General features: G+C 40.0%; 2 protein-coding genes across 4 annotated transcripts in view; one reads left to right on the forward strand and one right to left on the reverse strand.

The window, feature by feature from the left end:
• LOC117406567 (collagen alpha-1(IV) chain-like) overlaps nucleotides 1–18,169 on the reverse strand; it is a 72,057-nt gene extending 53,888 nt beyond the window's left edge. Inside the window, exon 1 of the mRNA XM_059029143.1 lies at nucleotides 17,926–18,169. Coding sequence (XP_058885126.1) covers nucleotides 17,926–18,000 — 75 coding nt within the window. The 5' untranslated portion in view covers nucleotides 18,001–18,169. The remainder of the gene's footprint in view (nucleotides 1–17,925) is intronic.
• An 86-nt stretch (nucleotides 18,170–18,255) lies between these two features.
• LOC117406566 (collagen alpha-2(IV) chain-like) overlaps nucleotides 18,256–26,611 on the forward strand; it is an 83,387-nt gene continuing 75,031 nt past the window's right edge. The window contains exons 1-3 of one of the 3 annotated variants that reach the window (XM_059029141.1): nucleotides 18,256–18,492; nucleotides 18,817–18,951; nucleotides 19,036–19,090. In XM_059029141.1, the coding sequence (XP_058885124.1) occupies nucleotides 18,908–18,951; nucleotides 19,036–19,090 (99 nt within the window). In that variant the 5' untranslated portion in view covers nucleotides 18,256–18,492; nucleotides 18,817–18,907. Of the gene's footprint in view, nucleotides 18,493–18,549; nucleotides 18,611–18,816; nucleotides 18,952–19,035; nucleotides 19,091–26,611 lie in introns of those variants that run through there. The other 2 variants (XM_034010652.3, XM_059029142.1) reach the window with 2 other exon arrangements.

Below are 26,611 nucleotides of genomic sequence, written 5' to 3' on the forward strand. Positions count from 1 at the left end.
AAGTGTCTAATTTTGACAAGACAAATGTGCCTTCATAATGTGTAAGTTATTTAGTTAGTATTTGTTTTTCATTAGAAAGCTGTTTCAGTTAATGGCAGCTTTGAAGGCGATGCTGGGTATTGCAACAAAGGGAGCTTTAACATCTATTAATTTACAAAGACACCCGATATAAAAGAGAACAGATAAAGGGGACACATGCAGACTACATACACATCATCTTATAATTATATATCATGTGGTTAAAGCTGTTTGATGTGTTGCTTAGTAATAGCAATAGCACAATGTGTGATTGTGTAGAAATTGGATTTTGCAAGAACTGTGTAACCTAATTCAGGGAGTTGTTTGCAGACCACCTGGAGTTTACTCACAGAACAAAAGTGATCCGCGGACCACAGGTTGGCAACCACTGGTGTAGTGTCATTTTTGGCCACACACCACCTTGCCACTTAGTTTATGTGATAATATTGTTTGGTTCACGAAACATCCATTTGTACATTAGTACACGTGTCACATTATATATCCATTTAAAAAGTCTTTGACTTTCAATTCAAGTCCAAAATGTTATCACAAAAAAACAGAACCAGTAATATAATTCTGTGAAAGCAGTTGTAACTGCACAACTCATTATTCTGCTCTGCTTATGAAATGATTATGTGCACATGTCCCAGTGTTTGTCTGACCTTTGTTTTGTACTTTCTTCACTGTGCAAGTCAAGGGGTTATTTCGGGGTGATCCAAATTTCCACGGTCCCATTCTGCATGCGTCTTGATAACTGCTACAGATTTAAAGGTTTAAAATGTCTTGCTGTGTTTCTAGCTGAGGATAACATAAAATGAGGTTGTAGACATTTACTTCAGTACTAGTTATTAAAGTAAACCCCCAGAAGCATATAGACTTTTAATTCAGTACCTATTAAAGTAAAATAGTGACTGTGCCAGACTCCTATTGGCAAGCAATGAGCTTTTCAAAAATGATTGCTAATGAATAAGTAGAGTAGTTTCAGATTGTAATTATCTTTTTTTGTTTGTTTGTTTTACTGTGCCTGTGAGTGGTGTTGATTACAAGTACTCAAACACTGTGATTGATTTTTTTTTTTTTGCGAAGTCTGTGTTGAGGTGCTGTCACCTGAGTTCAGCAGCAGCTCTTCAGGTCTTATTGCCTGTCATAAAGTGCCAAAGTGTCTAGAAATCAGGCAGACGCTGCAGGATGATACACGCTACACATGAATCTCATCTCACAATCAGATTGCAGAACTACTCGTCAGACTGAAATTATATTTTCTAGAATCCAGACAACAAATTTAGTTTAAAGTGTTCGTGCTCCTGCAGCATTTGGTACTGGACGAATCGACTACCTGCTTTTTAAAAGTACCCTTAATAAACTTGTCAGGCTAAATTAAGCCATATTACTTTATTTTTTTTTCCTTCATCTGCTCAGCCAAGTCAGTTCTGTACTTGTGATGGATTGAGGCTCATCTAAGCATTGGCCTAGTTTATTAGTGAGGGACTTCACACGGCGCACATGTGCAAATGGGAGAAGCCCAGATGTTTGTGTTGCAGGGTTATTACATTATTAAAACAATAAAAAAAAAAAGCTTTACTTACAAGACCAAACACCTGTGACTAGCCAAAGAAGAAACAATAGATTTCTTATTTCACTAGAAAGGTGTGTTTCTTTGGACAACAACACGCACCCCCTGTAGCATAGTATAATGTGAAAAGCACATTTATAGAAATTGTTTATCATTGACACGGCCAGGGGGTAAACTTTCTACTGGATAACACCCGTAAAGGACCTCAGCTGATATCAAATATGATGACAATATCTGAATGTGTGTCATCTCTACCATGGTGAAACCAAAAGATTCACATCATCTCAAATTGGCAGCTATATAGGGTCAGAGGTCAATGCTAAGGTTACTGACACAACAGTTAGCTTGTAGCATTTATATGTCCATGCAAATACGAAATGCTCAGATAGTATGAGGTTGTGACAGTGCTGCAGTACAAATTACTGCCACTGCTACTGTTTTATGCTTGCTAACCCACAATCTTTCCATTTAAAATGTGTCATCTCATTTTCAGGAAAGTACACACACACAAACACACTAGTCTTTAACAGCTACTGGGACATCCCAAAGCGTGTTGGGAGTGTTGTGTATCATTCACACAGGTGATATTAATCAATAAACCTATCTCAAACAGATTACAGCCCAGTTGCAGGTGGTACTGGTATAATATACTGCACACATCCCTATAATGTAAATGCATGTAAATATAACACTACAATGTTTATCATTCAATTATTATTTCAGCAGTCACAGCAGGAAAACATGTTACGCATTAACTTTCATAGTTTCCACATGTACTGTGCAGTTAAAGAGAAACAATCCCCTGCACATGTTTTAATTAGCTTGCGATAAAACGTCAGGCAATTATATGCTTCTTGACCACCTAAGAAGTAAAAATTAACCTGGGTCGTTGCTGTTTAGTTAACCATTGTAAGTTTAAAAAGCAGTCGTTCCTAATGAAATCAGGTGACCACCATTAAAAGCACAGACACTGCAGTTTCATGGCTGTTGGTCAGACCCCCTGCAGTAAAGAAGGGATATGGGGCCTCTGGAGTCACTTTGCAGCCCTGTGTTTCAGATTGTCACAGTCAAGTGGGTCTAATTAGAACACAGGAGACAGCCATGCAACAAATCAATTTATTAAGCTATGGTGTTATTATAATAAATCCAGGTTGGGATCAAGCCGTTTCCATGTACGTGTTTTTCCTTTGTTGATCAGCTTTAAGGAATGAAGAGTTTTAATGTCTTGCACATTATATTGCACAATGTGTTTAGGCATGAATTGCTAATGTATGGGTTTTCTTAAGGAAAAAAGTACAAAACTCCATGTCATGCTGTCCGATCCATTTGTGCAGACCATACTTATGGGGCCTCTTTAAAATGAATTAACCTAAACCATTGGTTTATGTGGTAATGGCAGCATGTAATTTGAGGCAATGTTGTTGGCTTACAGTAGCAAACACATTACCAATGCACTTTAATCACATTAAACCTTACCAAAACATTCCCTGGCTTATATCATGTGCCAGTTAATGCACTTGTACAGATTGTGACTGCAGTATTCTCTCCTTATGGGGTGAGACCGGTGTCTGAGTTACTGCCGTACTTGGTAGGAAGTGAGGCTTCTTTTAAACATAATGAAAAACTCTGACGGTTGTTTAGTTTGTTTGGAAAGTCACGGATCAACGGCAACTTTTAACAACAATCAAGAGCCAACTTGATAATTATTAGTATTAACTGAGAAGGTTGTATATGAGAAAGAACTGGGAAATGTCAGTCTGTAGCGGTGTTCTTTGTAAATGTTGATTTATTTTTTTGGTGCTATGGTTGCAGAGCACTGATACAAGTGGATTAAAATGATGAAAAAAGTTAACCCTTGCATGTAGTTAGAATAGGATTTTCCTGTTGCTTATGTTGGCAAAATATTGTAACTAACAGAAACTTGGGACCAATTTCACAAAGCTGTTCTTGGTGCTGTAACAGTCTGCTAAATACAGTTCAGCATTATAATTAGGTAGACTAGCAGGTATGATTTCTACAGAACTGTGTTGTTCTTGAAATCCTGAAATCCTGTATTGTGAAACAGGTACTGCAAGAGGAAAGAAGATTCTAAAACGAAGATTCTACAAATACAAAAAAGTTAGTTTTTTAGAAGCCAAAAAATAACAGCTGGAGTCACGCGGCATGCAGTAAATGACTTTGTTGCAGCAAAGTTGTGTTGGATACAAGTTATTGTGTAACCGATCCATATGAAAAACATTACTATACAGTACCACACTAGGTGTGGGTGAACTTGACAGATTTTGTGGTCAATGAAACCCATAAACACGCTCACAAATCCGAGTGTATGCAATTACATTCCTAATCACTGTTGTTACCCATAAGCCATTAATGTGGCTCCCCTGCAACATCAGAGGTTATTACAGCAACCCTGTGGTCTCCCCATGGTCATCATGATGAATACAGACAAGCAATGCTCCTGCCACTCAGAGTTCTAACACAACATTCACTACAGAAAATCTGTGGGCTAGGGATGTTAGCATCAGAGTGAGGAAACATACCTGCAATCACTGAATACATTGTTTTGTTGTGGTCAGTATTGGGATGTTTTGTTACATATTCAAGTGCACTGGGTTTTTAAATCTTTCCTTAGTGTGTTTAAAAAAAATAAGGCAAGTGGTTCATTCTCAGTCCTCTTAAATTGAATGAGTTAGTGTCAAGTTTAATCTGAGCTCTGAAAACTCTGACCACTTAATGCTGTTTGCTTTTTTTAACAGCTTTCCAGCTGTTCCAGACTTTGTATAAGAGAGATGGAGGAGCAAGCTGGTAACCCATTTAGAAATGCTAACTTAAAAGCGTAATAATAGTATTTTGGCCTTTGTCCTATTTGAGATGTATTACTGTACCAACATTCCAACTTCAAAGTGCTGGACCCAGCCTTAAGGCTAGATGTCTCCCCCAAGCAGGTTTTCATTTTGTATTTTTTTTAGTGTGGCTAGTGTTTTTAATTATCACAGTCTAACAGAAATTTTATTTCATGAAATATAGTAACATTGGTATTCCTACCTGTATTCTAAAAATGTCAACTATGGTAGTCTAGAAAGCAGTTATAGCAGCTAATATGTTTTGATATTTGTATTTGCAGTGTTTAGGCTAGGCAAGAGATTTCCACAATTGAAACTGGATTTAGACAGACTTTGGAAGGAAATGGCTGAATTCCAGGTGCAGAAATACCAAAAAAAAGACCGAATAGACAGATTCTGGGGAGTTCCAGGGAAGAATGAGAAGTTCAGACACTTGGCTTCGGAAGGCACTGCTCTGCATCCTTCACAGCAATGCTAGTTCAGAGAGAACATTTCACATGTTGAGGAAGATTGTTACTGAGAATAGGATGAGCATAGATAACTCCACTGTGTGCTCTTCTTTCCTGCAAGATAAACTACACTGAACCAGCTCACAAATACTGCCCATCCAGGAAAGTGTTGGCTGCTGTGAAAAGTGCCACCTACACGTACAATCAGAGCCACAAGGTCAAAGGGAATGTTGTTTGAAAGCAATTTGTTAGGGTTGAACTTTTACTTTTCTTTTTGTCCCCCCCCCCCCATTTAAGAGTCTCCCTTATTTTCATCTCTCAATGTTGACAGCTATGTAGGTATGTTCTTCAAACTTACATTAATGTGATGGCAGTTAATTGATTGGTCTGAAATTATGTTCATTAGTCTTAGAAAATTAACAATTGTCTTACAAAACAGTGAAATACAGTGTTTAAATCCTGTACACTCATTATTTCCAGAAACATATAACTGGAGAGAGAACTATTAAAGAGTAAGCAGCTTCAATTACATCTACATAGTAAAAATCCCCTTATCTTTTTTTATTCAGTTTGCAAACATACTCAGATACACAGTCTGTGCTGAGGGGTCTTGATCTGAGACAAGAAGCTTCTTCTCCCAAACCACTATGTGACACTGTGAGCCAAACAAACCTGCTTCTGCTTCACAAACAGGTGGAAGTTTAAATGGGAAAACCAAGATATGCAGGAAACAAAGTAGAAATTAAAACGGGGCCAGGTCCAGATTTATTTCTTGTTTTAGAAACAGTTGCATTTGGGATTCAAAACCGAGATTTTTGTGAAGCACAATCTCACTCACCTCTTCAAAGAGCACCTGTAGAACTCCTCTGTTTGTATCCTGGGACACTATCATCCTTCATTTAAATGTGCTTTATTTTGCTCTTATCTGCCCCCTATTTTACTGCATTTAATCCTGTACTTCAGAATACTGTAATCTGCCAAGTGTTTAACCTGTAGTATTTTGTATTTAATCATATCCTGATGTAACTATCACTATTTAATCATATCCTGATATAACTATCACTATTATCTGCTGTATTATTGTATTGTGTTTTGTCACACTTGTACTTTGCTTGAACAAAAGCTATTGTATTTCTTGCTCTTATTGTATTACTTGTATTGTAACACTTGAAATGTATTTGCTTACGATTGTAAGTCGCCCTGGATAAGGGCGTCTGCTAAGAAATAAATAATAATAATAATAATAATAATAATAATAATAATAATAATAATAATAATAATAATAATAATAATAAATATTAACAGGTTATGCGTACAGGATTTATATAACCCTGAAAATATGAAGTCACTACCTCAAATTGTTTCTGAAATATGAGGCTTTGACACTGCAGCGAGGCAGCTTTGCAAAAGAAATCTCCCACAAGGTTTGTTTTTCTTGTAAGACGTCCACGAACTTGACCTAGGGAATCACATAATAAATATGTGTACCGCATGAAGCCAATATTTAGATGAGTTAAGTATTTATCATCTGTAAACCACAAAGTCATATGACCCAAATATGTTGCCCATCTTAGTTCACAGGTCAAATCGAAGAGTGTCATTGGTTTTTGCCAGAGGAGTTTCCATAAAACAAACAATTAGAAGTGGCCTGCTTATAAATGATCTAGGAGACATTAGCAATAGAAGGTGCAGCAGCACAAACTTATTACACACCCCTTTTATCTACAGATAATGGCAGCTATGGAGGATATCAATGCTATTATTAACCGCACAAATGAGCATGCTTTATCACCAGAGAAGAATGTGACACAAACCTTGTGTTTTGTCTCGAGAAAGTAAATCCTCCAGTTCAAGGTTTTACATCGAGGTATGTCCAGGTTTTAGTGTGCTTAATTATTACAATGTATTACTACGTATGACATTTTTTAAGGGGTTGTGGGTTATGGGCGTCATTAAAGGCATACATTACTTAAGGTTATTAAAATAGCACAACATTCTAGATAACAGGATGTGGTTTCATTTTTTCCCCTCTAATACTGTTCTTTATGTTGCTAAGGCTGTAATATTACATTTACTGAAGTAGAATACGAACACTGCAAAACAATACAAAAACTACAAATTTAAAAAACTGATTTATAGATGCCATTTATAAAATGCAGGCATTCAAAGTGCAGAGTGACGGAATCAAGATCCTTATTTAATTAGTTTTAAGATTTATTTGTAATTCACATAAATATCCAAGCAGATTACTCCATTAATCAATAACAATACTGTATATAACCAGCATGGGTGAATACCTAATTAAGTTTCCTCTAACACAATACAGTAGGTAAAAAAAATGAATTACTCTTTTAACACAGCAGCAGAAAAAAACTGAGCTCAGAGGATCAGAACACATGGCATTGCGTGAGTTTTCAAATGTATTTGACTGGGCTATTGTCCAAATTAGGGCCCAGAGGAATCAGAGGGTTTGGAATGCTTCCTTTTCCCCTCGATACAAATAAATTTGCATGATAGTTTTTTTTTTTTCTGAAACCAGTTCCCACATTTTAAGAAACATTTGAGAGTAAAATCCTTTAGTATAGTACCTTGCAGTATCTAGTAGCATTGCGTGATATACAGTATAAAAAAGACTTGATCTGTACAGCAACATGAAACAACGACCAAATGTCATGACTCGCCAAAGCCTATAAAGATATGTACAGATGAAGGACAGTAAGGGTTAGTTACGGATGGTACAGGAGTTTAAAAAGGGAACAGCATGCTGTGTGAGACGAATGATTCCTAATATAGGGGGACACACTGAGTAAAGTAGCTGATTTAAAATACAAACATTATTACTATGAATTGGTATGCCCAGTATGTTCCATATGTACATTATGTGACTGTTGAGAACAAAGGGCTGAATTTAAAGAAACACAACCCTGTCTGTCAGTAAGGGAAAGTGGAATCTCTAAAAAACACACTGCAAGAAAGGGATTCTTGGGGACATTTCATCCCTGACCATGTTTCTTGAACAAATAGGGTATTAAGTGGAAAACAGAACAGCCTGCATTGTTATCACTGTAAGAAATTCAGTTTCATTAGATGCAAACCACAAATTTTTTGGCACCCTAAGAAAGGCTGAGCGCTGTAGATTTGGAAGTCAGTACTTTCCTTGGCTTTTATGGGTAGAAAGATAAGACAAAGCTTGGCGAGTAGCAAATCCTTCAAAAGTCATTACCTGTAATATATATTTATATTTGTACTGCTTTCTTTTTCAGGACTAAACCACTGGCACCACAACAAAGGGAAATTAAAAGAAACTGGCGCAAATCTTTGTCTGCCCAGACAGTCTCACCTAACCACAATGTATTTGTTCTGTGGTTAAAGTGGTGATGAATTAGTAGCCCATGGAGTGTACTTTGTACATTCTGACAGCTCAGCATTTACACATGGTCATTGAATATGTTCTTCCTGAGCACCTACATTCTGAAAGTTGGTCAGAACCTTAATTCAAGTGGGCATGTTGATATATGGTAATATTTTTACCACAGAACTCTTCTTCTGGTTTGTGCTGTGTACAGATAACCAGGGAGCAATCATTTCAACATTTGGTTTTGTGCAGAGCTGGCCACTGTGTTAAACGAAAACATTTATTAACTTAAATGTCACTGAATGCAAATGGTTACATTGATGATCGGCCAATTTCAGTTCTTTCAAGGCTGCACTGTTTGCATATCAAACTCTTAATAATTATGTACAAAGTAAGCAGTTATGTACCTGCACTGTCACAGCACCACCACCTGTTCCAGGTCTGACGGCACCTGCACTGTCACAGCACCACCACCTGTTCCAGGTCTGACGGCACCTGCACTGTCACAGCACCACCACCTGTTCCAGGTCTGACGCAACCTGCACTGTCACAGCACCACCACCTGTTCCAGGTCTGACGGCACCTGCACTGTCACAGCACCACCACCTGTTCCAGGTCTGACGGCACCTGCACTGTCACAGCACCACCACCTGTTGTTCCAGGTCTGACGGCACCTGCACTGTCACAGCACCACCACCTGTTCCAGGACTGACGGCACCTGCACTGTCACAGCACCACCACCTGTTCCAGGTCTGACGGCACCTGCACTGTCACAGCACCACCACCTGTTCCAGGTCTGATGCAACCTGCACTGTCACAGCACCACCACCTGTTCCAGGACTGGCAGCACCTGCACAACTGGGACTGTGTATTATTCTTTATTATTTTATTGTTTGGAGAACCATTTGCACTTCACTGTAAATACACCTGATTTGTGGACATTCATTAATTCCCACACCACTCACCTCCTGACAGTGTCCCAGCAGACTGCAGGCATGTTACATATTTCATCCTGCCATTCATACAAATCACACATAAAAAAAAATCACTAAAATGGATCTGACTAAATTAAAAAACATCACAGGTTTTTTTTAAATGTACTAAATCCCTGAAAACGGTTTGCTCTGTATCTCCTTTTGGCTTCGTTGTAGGTATAAGTTATAAGGCTTGACAAGTGACATCTCCTTCTCACATCCAAGATGTGTATCTTTGAGAGCTATTTGCATTATAATGCAATAGGTGCTATAAAAAATTACATTACATATTGTGGTCTCTTGTTAACTTAATACTGTAGACTACTGTATATTCCTTTGAAAAAAAGCTGTTTCAAACACAAATCACTTTGTTTTAAAATCCTCCCCTTGCTCTTGGGTCAGGTCTTTCAAAGAGACTCAGGGGCGTAGTGAATATGAAAGCACTGCATCCTTGGTTGATCTAAAACACTCTCAGTGCTCTCAACAGTGCGTAAACAAAAACAACCCAACAGGATTGCTGTACAATGATCTTAACAGAAGCCAAAGCATTATTTTCAATCAAGTCTGCTTCCTCTTCTACTGAGAATGTCCACCTGTGAAAATCATTATATTTCTAAAAGGTCAAACAATATAATGCGGCTATCCTAATATAAGCTATTCTTTCCATTGTACAGTTATATTTTCCAATCAGTTACACCCACATCTTTTTTTTTTTAATTATTATTATATGTTGCTATAGGAGGGGTTGGCAAAATGTTTCACCACTTGTTTGAGCTAATCAAGCCCTAGGATAAAGAAATCTCAGACTGTGGAGTAAATTATATCAATAATCAGTAGGTATAAGGTCAGGTTTGCCAACATTAAGAAACATAATTATATCAAATCAAGTGCACAAACAGTAAAGCCAAGCTAACAGTGGGAATACGAACCTTTAAACAAACAGCAAGCTGTGAATATAAAACTGCCCGAGGTCTGGAAAATATGTCCACACATGTTTGTGATTTATTTTTCTGGTGTACACCGTAAAGTTATAAACACGCTGGTCACTCTAGTTTATAACACTCACTTGTATTAATTGTATGGAACACAACTGTTTTTCCACACAAGTCTGAACTTTCCTATCAGAAGGCATAGTTGCAGGGTAAAATGTACGATTTTCCAGACTAGCCTCGTTCAGAATCTTGAAACACTGTAAAGCCTTTTCTCTTGATAATATTTTGAAATACAAAAATAATAGTTGGCTTCATAAACCATATTACCATAGTATCAGTCATGATGGTTTTGGGCAGCAGTGTGGAGTAGTGGTTAAGGCTCTGGACTCTTGACCGGAGGGTTGTGGGTTCAATCCCCAGCGGGGGACACTGCTGTTGTACCCTTGAGCAAGGTACTTTACCTAGATTGCTCCAGTAAAAACCCAACTGTATAAATGGGTAATTGTATGTGAAATAATGTATAATGTGATATCTTGTAACAATTGTAAGTCGCCCTGGATAAGGGTGTCTGCTAAGAAATAAATAATAATAATAATAAATAATAACTATTATTAGGTCAGGACTGGGATACAATACATGGTACAATACATGCCTGCTCTAGTATAGCTTTGCTGCCCTGCTCTAAATAAAGTGCATGTATTCATTCTTGAATGGGACTACTGGTCTACCTAATCCCTGCCTGTGACTGTAACTACAGTATAACCTCATAACCTCAGCTATAGAAGATGCAAGGAGCAGCCACAAAAGCACACCGCTTTGAAAACATCTGCAAACTTTTACACCATGACATTTCTAATTTCTCCCTTATATTTCAATGTCTTAAAAATGTATTTGTCCTATCTCTTTTGGCCATGCTTAAGTGTTATGAGTAGGACTATTCATGGAAATGGAGGTAGACCAGTTCTGGATTTGGAACATGTTTTAGAGCACAGCGAATGAAAAACTGGACAGATCATACTTTCAGAAGCTGAACTAAGATTCGGAAATGTGGAATCATGACAGAAATACAAATTGATTTAGAAAGAAAAATGCAATTTTAGCATTATAATGTAATCATGCCAAATGAGAAACAAGAATAAAAGTCTGTTAGGATTTCACATTTAAGTGGTCCTGACTTACCTATGACCTTTTTTTCTGAGGATGAAATGGTAAATGAGAAATAGCTAGTAAATGATTAACTTAAACTAGCTAGTGTATAATTTCTCCTTAGTTAGTATATCTTGCTCTCTCTCTCATGCACTCTTTTTATTTAAAATAACACCATACCACTGTTCTCTCCCACAATACAAGGGGACTGAATTAAAGCAATTTTTTCAATAGTTTAATTGCATTGGCATTTAGTCAAACACAATTGCTGCCGATAACATGGTTATCAATAGTAATAATAATAATATCATGACAAAGGATTATTGTTCCTACACTAACACCAAAGATATTTTTCAATCTGCCCCTGTTTCAGTAATTCAAGGTACTGATGACCATTTAGTCACTTCCGTTATCAAATCTTCCTGAAAAGGGGATTTTCAATTAATCGGACTCATACGACTGGGAAATCAAATATGACATTCTCAGTCAAACTTGGCCTCGCTAGCTTTGTTACAAACGAATCACCCACGCAAGCAATGCATGTGAAAGAGCCAACAGGAGGGGCCAAAGACATTAAGCAGTGCAAATGAATCAGCCATGGCTATCACTCCAGCCCTTTCAAGGTTGACTCAAGAACACTTGGCTGCAACTTGTCAACATTGTTTTCTTAACATACACATTCCTGTTCTGAACCTCTGAACTGCTAAGCTGCACAGCAGCCGGTCCAGAGGAGCACCTTCAGAATAGGCATGTGACAAGCGTTCCAGTGGTTCCAGCAGAATTATCTTAATATTTCCTTTAATATGTCTTTCTCAAAGAGGTATTTTCCAAGCGTGGTGTTTTAAATCTGTTAAATCAGGGGCTCCCGAGTGGTGCATCCGGTAAAAGCACTCTGCGTGGAGTGCAGGATGCGCCCTATAGCCTGAAGGTTGCTGGTTCGAGTCCAGGCTATTCCACTGCCGACTGTGGATGGGAATTCCCAGGGGGCGGAACACAATTAGCTGAGCGTCACCCGGGGGGGGGGGGGGGGGCAGGGCTTAGGTCGGCCATGGTGTCCTCCGCTCACCGTGCACCAGCGACCCCTCTAGACTGGCTGGGCGCCCGAGTAAAAGAAGTTGACGGCACACGTTTCAGAGGATGTGTGTGTCCGTCTTCGTCCCTCCAGAGTCAGCATGGGGGTGGCAGCGGTGAGCCAGGTCGAAAAAAACAATAATTGGGCTTACCAAATTGGGGAGAAAATAAGAAAATTAACTGCCGATTCCAGATTTAAAAAATAAAATAAAAATCTGTTAAATCACCTGGGCAGTGTAGAGGGGGGGAGGGGTGGACAATTCAGTTACCATGGTGCCTTTAGGAGTATAATCATACAAGGTAAAAAAAATAACTCAAAATATGTGGCCTATAATGCTTATAGAAAAGCAGTAGAATTAAAACAAAGGTCATTTTAAATGACAGTAACATTAACCCCTATATTTTGTGAATCAAAATGAACCTACATATCAAAGAAGCATTAATGTATCAGTTACTGTCTGCATGAGCAGCATCTGTCTGCATTTGAAGATGGATGGGGGGGGGGGGGGGGGGCGTTGGTAGGTCGGAAGTTCATGTCCATTCCTGGTATCAATAGTATCAATCACAGTTCATGTGTAACGGTTGATTTGGGAAATGGACACCTGTCTACTTCACTCTTGCTGAGACCACCCACAAAAAAAGGTCAAATTAAAAAAACACTCATCCACTAGTGAAAGGTGCATTGCCAGTCCACTGCGCCACCCTACTGATGAGATGAGCTGCTGTCTCACTTGAAAAAACTCACTACATAGTGGAAACCCTGACTGATAGTCAGTCCTATGGCTGTGGCTATGAAGTAAGCACTTACTTGAACATTTTTAAATATCAGATACCTCACTAACTCTCCCAATCAGATTAGGAGGTTCAGAAAAAGATACAACACCATAGAATACCAGGGATAACATATTCAGAATGCATTAGCATGTTTGTAGATATACAGGACTTTAATGCATTTGCTGGCTTGCTAATGTTTTAATAAAGCCCATTGTGCCGCCAACCACCAATACCTTTTGTAATCAGTAATAAAATGCTGATGAAAATGTTTCATGTTACGTCAAACTCTGATTAATTCTTGTTATGAGACAATGTTTTCATAAATAGAGCAGCTGATTCACACAATAAAGCAAGAAAAAGGCAGGCCAGTCATAAGTTTTGGGTTAAATAAGGACAGTTATAACCACAATGCATGTGGCGAATACAGGCCTGCAAGTGTACTTAAAAACTGGGTATGGTGCATCAGGCAGCAGATATTTAGTTTTGAATGTCTTTGCCTCTGGAAGCCTGGCTTTTAAACCAGCTTGGTGATCTCAAGCTAGCCATAAACGGTACATCACATCACAGAAACACCAACTGGTCACAGGACAATGTCGTGGTGGTGTTCGCTAGCCAAGCATGGTGACTTGCTAGCAGTGTCCCAGCTATAGCCAGTGTCCCCTCATATTTCATGCCCTAAATTTAAAAGTAACCTAGCATTTTATAAAAACAGTTATAGTAAGTACCCCTTGAGTGTACCCCTCACTGTTCAGTGAATGGATTGACCAGACGCCACCCACAGAAACTATCATAAGCCTAAGAGAATAGAAAATGTGATTCACAATATTGGAAAACAGCTGCTAGTATTACAGCTTATGTACATTTGCATTTTGTATTTGAGTGGGAAGAAACACATGAGCAAAGCAAGGACTAAAGACAGGTACTGAATCTCCAGGTTTTCTATCAGCTGATTTATTCAGTCAACTTGTTTTCCCAAGTCAGCCAAGGGCCAGTTTAAGTCTCCAGATAAAATTATAGTCATTATTGCAAAACACTCCTGGTACTTCTCAATTTTTTTTTGTCATAGAAATATGAGAACTAACTAAGCACACTGATTTCATACTTTTACTGAGCATAGTATTTCATTTTTATAGACATACTGTAATAGCTTAAATTGCTATTTTACTGTGTTTTGTTTTTTTTGGGGGGGGGGGGGGTTACGTTTACCTTATTCGGAGTAGTTGAAAGTTATTGCACTATTATTGATCGTCCATAAATTAAAACACTTATTCCTAAACTTTATGCAAATCTATTAAGTCAAGTGATACATTTTTAGACTAATGCCTTCATCAGTGGTTCTAAGTTTGGTGGCTTTACTTTCAGCTACCGTCAATACTCTTCTGCAATGCCAACTGGAAGATAGTTGGAGAAAGCTACAGAGAAAAGAGAGGGAATTTACTGAAAACAACGAACCTATGCCTCTTGGTTACAATGTAGAACCGTGTTTTTCTTTCTCACGGAAATTAAAACCAAATTTACCAAATGCAAAAGGCTTGCTTCAACCATTAGTAGCTGCTTTCTCTATTCAGTTAACCCAGTTAAACACAAGGACAATCCCAAACTGAGAAGCTGTTACTGCAGCAGATGCATTGCTAAAAAGAAAAAGGAACCTGAGGGGTTAACCTCTTGAACTGAATAACCACGATAAAACAGAAAACAACAGGTTTATGTTTCGTGATAAATTACTTTCTTTATAACCACATGAGTAACATAAAGGACAGGGTATAATGAGCCTTAAATGGTGTCTTATGCTCACATGTTGTAAGATTAAAGGAAGCTCTTTGTTATCTTCTTTGGCTAAGTTCCTATCCTTAGGGTATCCTTTAAAAAAACTACTCCACTCCACTGTGACTAGCCTCAGGAGTATAGCTGTCATGTGTAAGAAAGCCCAAAGGGTTTCGTTTTTTGATAGCTGTCTTATTCTATTCCTTTACACAGTGCAGCACAAAATCAAACTTTGATACCCCGCCTGATAAGCCACAGCTAGATTACTTTCAGAGCATTTTACAGTACAAAATATCCTCCTGGATTGCATCAACCAATATCCGCATAACAGTCATGAGTTCAAGTTTGGCAAATGTAGCTTTATGAAGCACAGGGATATTAATTCAGATATGTTTAAATAACAGCAACTAACAATCTGTAACCTGCTATTTGTTTTAATGTTGTTGTGCCATTTGTAGTTGTAAATTACACATGCATGCTCTAACAATAGTACATTAGTTAAAATGTATATGAAAATAAAAGGTACTAGTTTAAACTTAGAAAAAAAGGCTGGAATACTTAATTCACAAATCTTTAATCATGAATTGTTTAAAGTCTATTTGCTTCTAATGAGTTAAATAAAATTGTTATTTAAAAAAAGGCTTTAGACTGTTGGTGGCTTTTTTAAAAGTGCAAACATTGTCAGGGGTATGCATCCCCAAGGGTGTATAATCTGGATAAAGATAGTATGTTACCCCATACTACCATACTTCAATGGTGCAGTGATGAGATTTCTCTCGTTAGAATTTGTAAATGTACTTTACTATTGATTCGTTGTGTCTTTTCAACTTTAGACAATGGTTGATGCCTTGTGTGGATTTTTTATTGGGGTTGTGCCATGCGCAGTGGTGTCAATATGGCACAAAGGGGGTTCCAGTAGGAATAAAATGATACACTGCTGGAGTAACAACCTCTTGACTCATTTTCCTGACAATACATAGCATGTCATCCCCTGCCACGCCTGTAACTTCTAAATTAGAGCTCTCAGTTACATGAAAATACAGATCACCATGATCTAAACCACTGTATGCTGTACGAATGTGAGCCTGACATACCAGCAGGCAGGCAAACAGCTGCCTTCACATACCCCCAGACTATGATACTCTCAACGATTTGTGAGAACATTTCTAGAAACAGAAAGACCCAAAGTATCTGCAGCACACCAGAAGGGGCTGGTCAAATGCTGATGATGCTAAAAAGATGTAGGGATTTAGCCTATGACTTCTTTAAACTGACCACGCCCACCAGCTAATCTATACAATTTCCAATGAAAGCCAAAGTTTTAGTAAGTTATTATTTAGCAGACACCTTTATCCAAGGCAACTTACAAAGACTAGGTTGTGTGAACTATGCATCAGCTGCAGAGTCACTTACAACAACGTCTCACCCGAAAGACAGAGCACAAGGAAGTTAAGTGACTTGCTCAGGGTCACACAGTGAGTTAGTGGCTGAGCTGGGATTTGAACCAGGGACCTCCTGGTTACAAGCCCTTTTCTTTAACCACTGGACCACACAAGACAGATTGTCCAGCGTATCTAACTGCAGTTCAGTCCATGTCAGCTACTAACAAACCTCACATCTTAAAAAATGCTGCTATCAGTTCTACAAACTGTACTGGACGATAAAATCATTACCAATTGCTTGTTTTTTTCTGTGTGATCAAGAGACAAAAGATCTGTTGTTTTTTTTTCTTTTCGGGCATTGCTAAGTGTTGTAGATACAGGACTATATGTATTCAGGATAGTAAGAAGACATCTACTAAGATTCCCTTGGTAGAGGTGGGAGCTTGGTGTTTCTAGACAGGAGCATAGCTTTTGTCTTAAATATAGAATGAAGCCTGCTCTTACCACTGTACAAGAAATAATCATTATTGGAACAAGCATGATGTTCATACTGTAAAGTATATTGGACATGTTATGTATGGCGGTTATGTTACTTACTAAAACGCTTTGACTACTGGGCAATACGCTGAGTATGTGTGGCTATTTGAACCCCGCCTCTTTTCAGTAAATAGTTTTGTCAGTGGGAGGCTTTCATAATGACCAGAAAGCATCTGAGCATTGCTGAGTGGAGGCGGCAAGGAATAGGAGATTGCTGATCCTTCTTCGAGTCACTTTTTATATTCTACCACCACAAATCATCTCACACAAAGTAATGAAAAAAGAAAGTTCAATATTGACACTGTACTTGTGGGTAATATATTCTTCTGTAATTTACAGTGGTACAATAATAAACCTCAGCATCTGAGTACCACATTCAAAATACATTACTTTTGGATATGTCCAATTGCTTTTTAATTTACAAAGAAAAAAAAAAGATTTAACGTGTAGGTTTATGGAAAACATGCATCCCTTGCAAAACTGTAGACATATTAACACATTTACTTTTTTTTTTTTTAACTTATTCAACATACTTTTCTTCTTCTAAATAAATATATACCTTATATTGTATTTAAAATATCCATGAACACAACGCGTTTTTTTATATAACGCTACAAGATGCGTGTGACAACAGAGTGCGTAAAACAGTCAGTCAGGAAGAAACGCAAAGCATGGATAACTGTAACGGTAAACTGCACAAAAAACAAAGCATGCATGCTGTGCAACACATCTAATCAGTTTGAACCAAAGCTGGTCACAACGAACTGCATTACCTACCCAGTATGTCTGGCTGATAGCATCAGTGATACTAGTACATCTTTGCGCGTCGACTGCTTAGAGTTGCTGTATCCCCACACCCCTGAGTGGCTAATTATTATTATTTTTTCTCTCAAATCCGTTATTATTATTTTATTAAATATTTTATTGTAGGCTACGGTATACCCATTTCAAAAGTATCAAACATGGTCAGCATATACTTTACAGCACTTTGTGTATTGTAGGGCGGTATATTACTGTGCTACTGTATTTTGAATCAATACCACCGCAAATGACCATTCTAAATGTAGTGCCCTGAATTTGCTTTAATTTATAATGAAGTGTACTTACCGCAGCTTCCGTTTTATGTACGCCACTTGCGACGACCGCTATAACCAGCAGCCAAGCACAATTTAGAAATCGCATTGTGAAATGAAACTTTTTATAAAAATAAAATTAATGAACACATTTGTAGAATGTCCAAAATGGACACAGGAAATGTCTTGAAGTGTGACCTTCTTGCAGCTTCTTATTTTCAGACACCATTAACAGTTGATCTTTGCCTTCAGTATAGCGTTGTGAGCTACACTAGGACTAAACTATCTGGAATGGACTAACTTTTTTACAGTAACGTTTTTACTCCACCCCTCTCAGCATCACCATCTGAACAGTGGACTTCGAACAAACTCTTCTAAAACAAACCTACTTTTCATGTTTGAAAGCAGTTAGCATCTTCTTACTCTGTAAAAGTTTTAAAGTTAAGCCTTTTAACAGTACATATTGCAGTTTTCAGGTCGTTGTGGAGCACCAATTGTAAAATACTTTCACTTCAGCGTTTCTGAAAGGAGGTACACATTCCTACCTTTGCCTTGAATCCAGCGCAGCAAAAAAATCTCAGCAAGAAAGTCACGCGTGAATGTAAGTCGATTTCGTGTTACTTAGTATCGGTTATTGTCATATATATTTTATACCCAAAACGGTGGTTTACTGCATTTCAGCTGATGCGTCGTTCATTTTCAGGACAAGATACAATAAAGTTTGTACAACTTGGTATTTAATTTTAGCGTATTGTAATTGCTGTAAACACATCGTTGATTGTTATTATAAAGTGTTTTCATTAGGATTTTGAAGACTATTTTCTTTAACTTTGTAACAACAGCTTTTGGAGATGTGGTTGGGTATAAAATGTAAACAAAAATTCACTAAATTAACTTGCTATTAATTATTGTCTTCTACGTTCAGATAAATAAGATCTCCTGGTCATGAAGTAGCAACTGGTCCACATGATACGGGTAATATTACAGTTGAAGTGAGGACAGAAGGGGCTAGAGCGATGCAAGTTTTACAGATGATAAGACCACAAATAATAACTTTAAGGTGAGTTACCGTATGTCTTTTTTTTAAACAAACTGTTTAGTAGATTGCTGTACAGTATGTGACCGTGCATCTCTGTTTTGCCAGGTGTTTGCTGTTGTCGCTAACACTGCTTGTTCTTTTGACCGGTCAAGTCCAAGCTGTAAGTAATGTTTAATTTATTCTAAACAATAGATATGTAAAATACTTAAAAGAGCGGTGCCTTCAATTTCAACGAGTGCCTTCAATTTAAAGTGTTTTGGTGGCTGGTACTGTAATCTAAAATGTGCTGAATAGTACACCGCTGCAAGGACTGTACCATTGTAATTGTGCTGTAGCGAATATCAGGATATGTATTACCACAAGGGGCAGAGATCAGATACCAGGTTTTCAATACAAACTTAATGTTACTGGGTGGGAGGTGGAAACGTTTTGGGGAAATAGAAGTCCAACAATAAACACAAACGTTGAGCAGTTTTTATTTTTATTTAATTAACACTTCATCGGTGTGCCAAAGAAATACAACCAGCATTGCTCCCCAATTGCTTTGTTCAGTGCATTTCCCAAAAATGCGTTTTCTCTGAAAAAGTTAATTGAATTGGGCGCTTACTGTCAATGGATACTATTAACCTCATTTTTATGTTTTATACTGTTAACAAGACTTGAGCTGTTTATTTTAGGCATATGTCTAACTGCGGTTTTTAAAGAACAACTTGGTATAGGCCTGAAATGTCAGAGTTATCTTAACTAATGCATTCATCTTGTAGTTTAGATTCACTTTATATAATTTCGTGCTGTACTAATCGTGCCCTGGTAACATCAGCAGAGATCTCAGAATCATGTCTAACTCCTAATTACATTTGCCGGCTCCCCTGTAGCACTGACACGCACCTTGGAAAGAAACACATAGTACAAAATCTAGTATGTATTAAATCTACTAATGTAGGGGCACAATGTTGCAGGGGGCAGGGTTAGTGGTTACACTGGGGTGTACATTGTGGTTAAAGATTTTGACAGCCACCAGTGTATTAAGATTTGAGTTCAGAACCAGTTCCTAGTAGAGAGGTGTGAATTGATTTTGGTTATCTTAGTGCTCAGTGGAGAGAGGGTATTTACATTACAAAGCCACCACAAAAGACTGCACAACTGGCAATATGTACATTTGCAGATGTTTTTTTTTTTTTAAAAAGTGCAATGCCTGGGCATAGAGTCTCCTCCCTCCAGGGCAGGGGTCCAGGCTCAGGGTGTCGGCTCTATGGATAAATATCGAGGTATCTTATCTCAGTGCTGCCAATCCAGCACCATTCACATAATTTAGTGGGGTTAGAACATAAGAACATAAGAAAGTTTACAAACGAGAGGAGGCCATTCAGCCCATCTTGCTCGTTTGGTTGTTAGTAGCTTATTGATCTCAGAATCTCATCAAGCAGCTTCTTGAAGGATCCCAGGGTGTCAGCTTCAACAACATTACTGGGGAGTTGGTTCCATACCCTCACAATTCTCTGTGTAAAAAAGTGCCTCCTATTTTGTGTTCTGAATGCCCCTTTATCTAATCTCCATTTGTGACCCCTGGTCCTTGTTTCTTTTTTCAGGTCAAAAAAGTCCCCTGGGTCGACATTGTCTATACCTTTTAGGATTTTGAATGCTTGAATCAGATCACCACGTAGTCTTCTTTGTTCAAGACTAAATAGATTCAATTCTTTTAGCCTGTCTGCATACGACATGCCTTTTAAACCCAGGATAATTCTGGTTGCTCTTCTTTGCACTCTTTCTAGAGCAGCAATATCCTTTTTGTAACAAGGTGACCAGAACTGAGCACAATATTGTAAAAACTGAAAATAAAACTACTGTGTATCAATCAGCACAGTTTTTTGACTATGGTTAAACATTCCGTCACAGTCAAAAGGAAGCAAACAAAAGGCACAAATGATGACAAACTGGTTATCATGAGCGAACACTTATCATGAGTTCTTCAATAGTATATCAGGGTCTCGTTGCTAAAGTAATAGTGCAACCTAACTGTAGAACTCTGCAGGAGGAAACAGACATGCGCAGCCCTGTCCTTGAATGCTTCCTCCCTTCCAATTCCACAGTAATGGGAAGGGCCCATTGAGTTTCCTAATAATAACAGCAGGGTAATGGAACAGCTGCATTATGATAACGTTTCCAGTGGTTGAATATAATTGTTTTTTTAATTCATAAACATTTTATTCTCTAGGTGTGCTTTTCACTAACACTTATTTCCAAGCAGGGGTTAATTTGTAAACAAAAAGGTGCCAGATCTTCTAATTAAGAAAGAAGGATGGCATTTTTGATTTACAGACCTAATGTACTGACTATGATTTACAGTAGCTCCCATATATGCTTCATGTTCTCATCTGCTTGTGGGTTTCAGCATTGGCAGCCATTGACATAATCTTCAGGTTTTTGGCAAATATGATGAACAGGAGCAACTACACTGTTGTTAAGAACGATATTTTAAGAACGTTATTTTGCAATGTTGTCGTTTGCCATTTTTTAAGTGTTCTTATCCATAGATGTCAGATCCTAAAATATATCATTACAGTACACATTAAATTCATGGAACAGGAAAGCATTTTTTTTGTACATGTTATGTGTATAGAGTTCTTTTTTTGCAACAAAAAAATAAGTTTTGTTTTTCATACAGTTTAACAAACTGTTTAATTTTCGCTTGTCAGACATTAAGGTACCGGATCTGCGATTTGGTGCAATCCAGCACAAATGAACCCGTTTTCAAGTCATTCTACTGTACTACTGGATTTACTGCATATCCTGAAAAGGAACCAAGCCTGTTCGTATTCCGTACAAGTCCATTTTCATTTTCCTGAAGATGACTCAAATGAAGCTCATCCAAAACTACTGTGAGAATTAGGATTAATAATCCTGTCCAGGTTCCCTCTCCGTACACAAGTTATTAGGACCTCAGCTGATCCCACCTAATCTTATAGTCCTACAGTGTGTGCTGCATTGACAGTGAGCATGAGGCTCAGGTGGGATCCTAGTACCTGCAAGACAAAACCACATGCTGTGAATAAATAATGTTTAATTATATTTACAGGGTTAGAAACCTCCACTAGTCCTGCACCCAGTCCTGAGTTTAAGAACTCCCCTTGTTCTGACTAGTGAAAGTTTCTACCCCTGTAAATATTGTTAAATATTGAAATGAACTGGTGTCTGCAGTTTGAATATTCAGGCCTCTGCTAAATCTGCTCTCAACAGATCACACTTGAGTAAGTCTCACTTGTGTCTGTTGATTGACTATTAGGAGTTGTTCATGCAGCTATAAGGGGATGTTGCCCAAACTCCTGGCTACTGAATTATTTAAGAAACATACTTGAGTCATGTAAATTTGGAAACCCAAGACAAGGTGCAAGGCTAGTATAAGTTTCTGACCCTGTATTTACCACCAATGGAGGGTCACAGTACAGAAGCCACTCCTGCCAAGTTAGAAGACAGAGTGGAGTAACTACTGTGACTATATTCAGGACCAAAAACAACAGTATTGCACAACTATCCCAATTGTTTGCATGCCATTCTACTTACATTTCTGTATATGTTACTATAAGCATATTTGTGAGAGCATTTGCAAGTCAGATGAGGCAATGCCCACTTACAGTGTCCAATGGGACTCGGCCCTGGCAGTCCACCCTTTGTCTCCTGGATTCATCATAAGGGTTGATCTATAAGACATATGGAAAATGAATGGATTTTTCTCTTAAAAACCAGGCTGAAAACCATTCTTGTTTTAAACTCGTTTAGAGACACTGTTAGAATGGAGCTGGTCTTAGCGAGGGTTAACAAGGCTCGTCCATTCACTGTGGCCGCTTGGGCTGAGGCAACTGCTCTGCTTTCTGCTTTCTAGATAAAACTTTAAAGAGTAAGTAAATACATGCTGGAATGAATAGCCCTGTTGTGTCTTTAAAAACCAAAAGCAAAACAATCAAAATGGTTGTTCACTTCCTAGACCTAATTAACCCTTTACACTAGCAGATTTTGCCAGTCAAGGGTGGGGGGGGAGGGGGGGTCTACAATGTGCTGTAGAAGAGACAGAGCGCGAGTTCACAGTAGGGTCAACCCTTGTGGAATCTTAATCTACAGTGGGGTGTCTCTCTGCTGAAAGGACATGTTTTATTGTCAGACAAGCACTAGTTGAGGTTTGGTGAGCTCTTGGGCCCCTCAACATCACGTGCAATAAAATATCATCTAGACTTCCTCTACTAAAAAAGTAAATCAAGGCTTATATGATTGAATAACAAAGCTATATATATTTCCCCTTGTTGCATCATGTATTACAATGGCTCTGTCAAACAAACGTTCATGCGAAATTCCAAAACAATAAACGCTGCTGCAGTTTAATCAGCCTCCTCTGCGATACAGAGCAGAAAATGGGAGTTATTTTGAATTGTTAGAGACCCCTAACCAGTGCCCCCGGGGATAAGTTTCTTTTAAAAGAAATGTGGTTTTGTACCCAAGGCTTTATGGCTTTTTAAATTGAAAAATGTGTGCATACATGATTAAAATAACTTGATAATTAGGGAAAGAGGAACTGGGTAGTGACTCGAAATTGCATTCACATTACAGTTTTTGTAAACGGATCAAGCTAACAAGAAGCCCCTCACAAAGGTTTAGAGACTGTGAAAAGTTGTAGCACAGAATACTAGTCTAGAAATGAAGTATTGGTATTATTTGTTTAAAAATACTGTGTGTTAGTGTGGCAAAGTGCCCCGCCCCTGTGTGCATTTGTGTGATCTGTGTTGTATGTTGCGTGCGTGTGTGTGTTAATGTTGGTGTATAGATTGGTACACGGGATATAAACGGGTCTGTGTTTCACGTATATTTAAAGTGTAGATTTGTATTTAGGCACGAGGAGAGCACAAATCACTTCACGTGCTGGTTAAATGTAATATGTGAGCACGGGGTTGCACAGAATTAATTCACGTGCTGGGATTCAAGTGAATGATTAATTAGTAATTGAATCCCAGCACAACAGTATATATAGATGCACATTTTCACTCAGTCGGGGTTAGGTGTTCGGAAGAGGAGAACGGGTGAGAGAGAGAGGATAGTTAAAATCATTAAAAGTAAACATAAAGTGTTTGTTCTCACCGTGTTTGTTTGTCTCTCCGTGCACCGTTTGTTTAGTGTTAGTCCGTTTTGTCTGTCTTTTTATTTTTGCTACAAGTGCCGTGTCCTGTTTTTTGTACTGTTAAACCCTTTTATTTGTTAAATAAACGCTGAGTGCAGCCATTGCACTCAGCTCCTCATCACCACCGTCTCTGTCTGTGTATTCCTGTCTGGTCTGACGCCACCCACTCTGGCCGTCTTTGTGACACGTGGTGTCATCGTGGGATAACAGCGCCTCCAAGCGTCAGACCAGGAGAGGGGGTTTTGTGTTTAAAAAAAAAAAAAAAAAAAAAAAAAAAAAAAAAAACCACAGGACTGGTTTCAAAAAAAAAAAAAAGTGAAAATGGAAGGCTGGAGAGACGGCTGCCGGGACCTGGAGGACCTCCTCGGGGGCCTCGAGGACCAAGGCTGGTGCATGGCCTGTGGAGTCTACGGACACACGGTGGCGATCTGCCCCTTCCAAGGTGAGGAGGAGGAGGAACCGGATAAAGAGGTGAAGGACAGGGAGGAGGAGTGCCGCCTAAGGGCCAGGCATCCACGGCGATGTAACAAGCCATCGCCGGGGTGCCTCCTCTGCGACCAGGATCACCTGTTCGCCCACTGTCCCTTCCGCAGCTATGGGGAGGAGCCTGAGCGTCCACAGACCAAGCGGGAGGAGCCTGAGCGTCCACAGCCCAAATGGGAGGAGCCTGAGCATCCTACGCCTGAGTGGGAGGAGCCCGAACGTCCTACGCCTGAGTGGGAGGAGCCCGAACGTCCTACGCCTGAGTGGGAGGAGCCCGAACGTCCTACGCCTGAGTGGGAGGAGCCCGAACGTCCTACGCCTGAGTGGGGGGAGCCCGAACGTCCACAGCCCAAGAGGGGGGAGTCGGTGCGTCCACAGCCCAAAAGGGAGGAGTCGGTGCGTCCACAGCCCAAAAGGGAGGAGTCGGTGCGTCCACAGCCCAAAAGGGAGGAGTCGGTGCGTCCACAGCCCAAAGGGAGGCAAGTCGGGGCTTCCACAGCCCTGGGACCCAAGCCACCAGCAGAGGGAAAATGCCTGCTGGTTCAGCCCCAAGGGCCGGAAGGGGAGGAGTTACAGGCCCAACCCCCTGGAAATTTTTGGGGGGGAGAGGGGCAGGAGGCTGGTGTCCCCCAGCAGCCTCTATTCATGCTGCTGAAGGCAGCACGGCGCGCACCAGCCCAGCCGCCACAGCGGAGGGAGCCAGCGCCGCCAGGAGCAGAGGAGCTGCCTCTGCCTCCGCCACCTCCACCGCTTCCTCCACTAGGAGCAGAGGAGCAGGAGCTGCCTCTGCCTCCACCACCACCAGGAGCAGAGGAGCAGGAGCTGCCTCTGCCTCCGCCACCTCCACCGCTTCCTCCACTAGGAGCAGAGGAGCAGGAGCTGCCTCTGCCTCCACCACCGCCAGGAGCAGAGGAGCTGGAGCTGCCTCTGCCTCCACCACCGCCAGGAGCAGAGGAGCTGGAGCTGCCTCTGCCTCCACCACCTCCAGGAGCAGAGGAGCTGGAGCTGCCTCTGCCTCCACCACCGCCAGGAGCAGAGGAGCTGGAGCTGCCTCTGCCTCCACCACCTCCAGGAGCAGAGGAGCTGGAGCTGCCTCTGCCTCCACCACCGCCAGGAGCAGAGGAGCTGGAGCTGCCTCTGCCTCCGCCACCGCCCGGAGCAGAGGAGCAGGAGCTGCCTCTGCTGCCCGTACCTCCGCAGGGAGTACGGTGGCCGGAGCCCCAGAAAGGGGAGCTGCCGGCCACGAAAAAGGGGGACGAGGTCTGGAGACCACTTTCCCCCGCAGCTTTTTCGCTGCAGGATGGGACCAACAGGCTGTCAGCTGTGCCACTACCGGCAGGGGTGCTGACAGCATTGCCAGCCAAGGGCCCACTGAAGCCTCCCTTCCCAGCCCGAGACTTTGTTCTGGACTGCTGGGTTTTTAAGGGGGGAGGTGGCCGTTGAGGCCATGTGTGCTGCGCACAAGGGGGGGGTATATGTGGCAAAGTGCCCCGCCCCTGTGTGCATTTGTGTGATCTGTGTTGTATGTTGCGTGCGTGTGTGTGTTAATGTTGGTGTATAGATTGGTACACGGGATATAAACGGGTCTGTGTTTCACGTATATTTAAAGTGTAGATTTGTATTTAGGCACGAGGAGAGCACAAATCACTTCACGTGCTGGTTAAATGTAATATGTGAGCACGGGGTTGCACAGAATTAATTCACGTGCTGGGATTCAAGTGAATGATTAATTAGTAATTGAATCCCAGCACAACAGTATATATAGATGCACATTTTCACTCAGTCGGGGTTAGGTGTTCGGAAGAGGAGAACGGGTGAGAGAGAGAGGATAGTTAAAATCATTAAAAGTAAACATAAAGTGTTTGTTCTCACCGTGTTTGTTTGTCTCTCCGTGCACCGTTTGTTTAGTGTTAGTCCGTTTTGTCTGTCTTTTTATTTTTGCTACAAGTGCCGTGTCCTGTTTTTTGTACTGTTAAACCCTTTTATTTGTTAAATAAACGCTGAGTGCAGCCATTGCACTCAGCTCCTCATCAC

Source organism: Acipenser ruthenus, chromosome 8 (genome assembly GCF_902713425.1).
Source record: "Acipenser ruthenus chromosome 8, fAciRut3.2 maternal haplotype, whole genome shotgun sequence".
NCBI classification, from domain to species: domain Eukaryota; kingdom Metazoa; phylum Chordata; class Actinopteri; order Acipenseriformes; family Acipenseridae; genus Acipenser; species Acipenser ruthenus.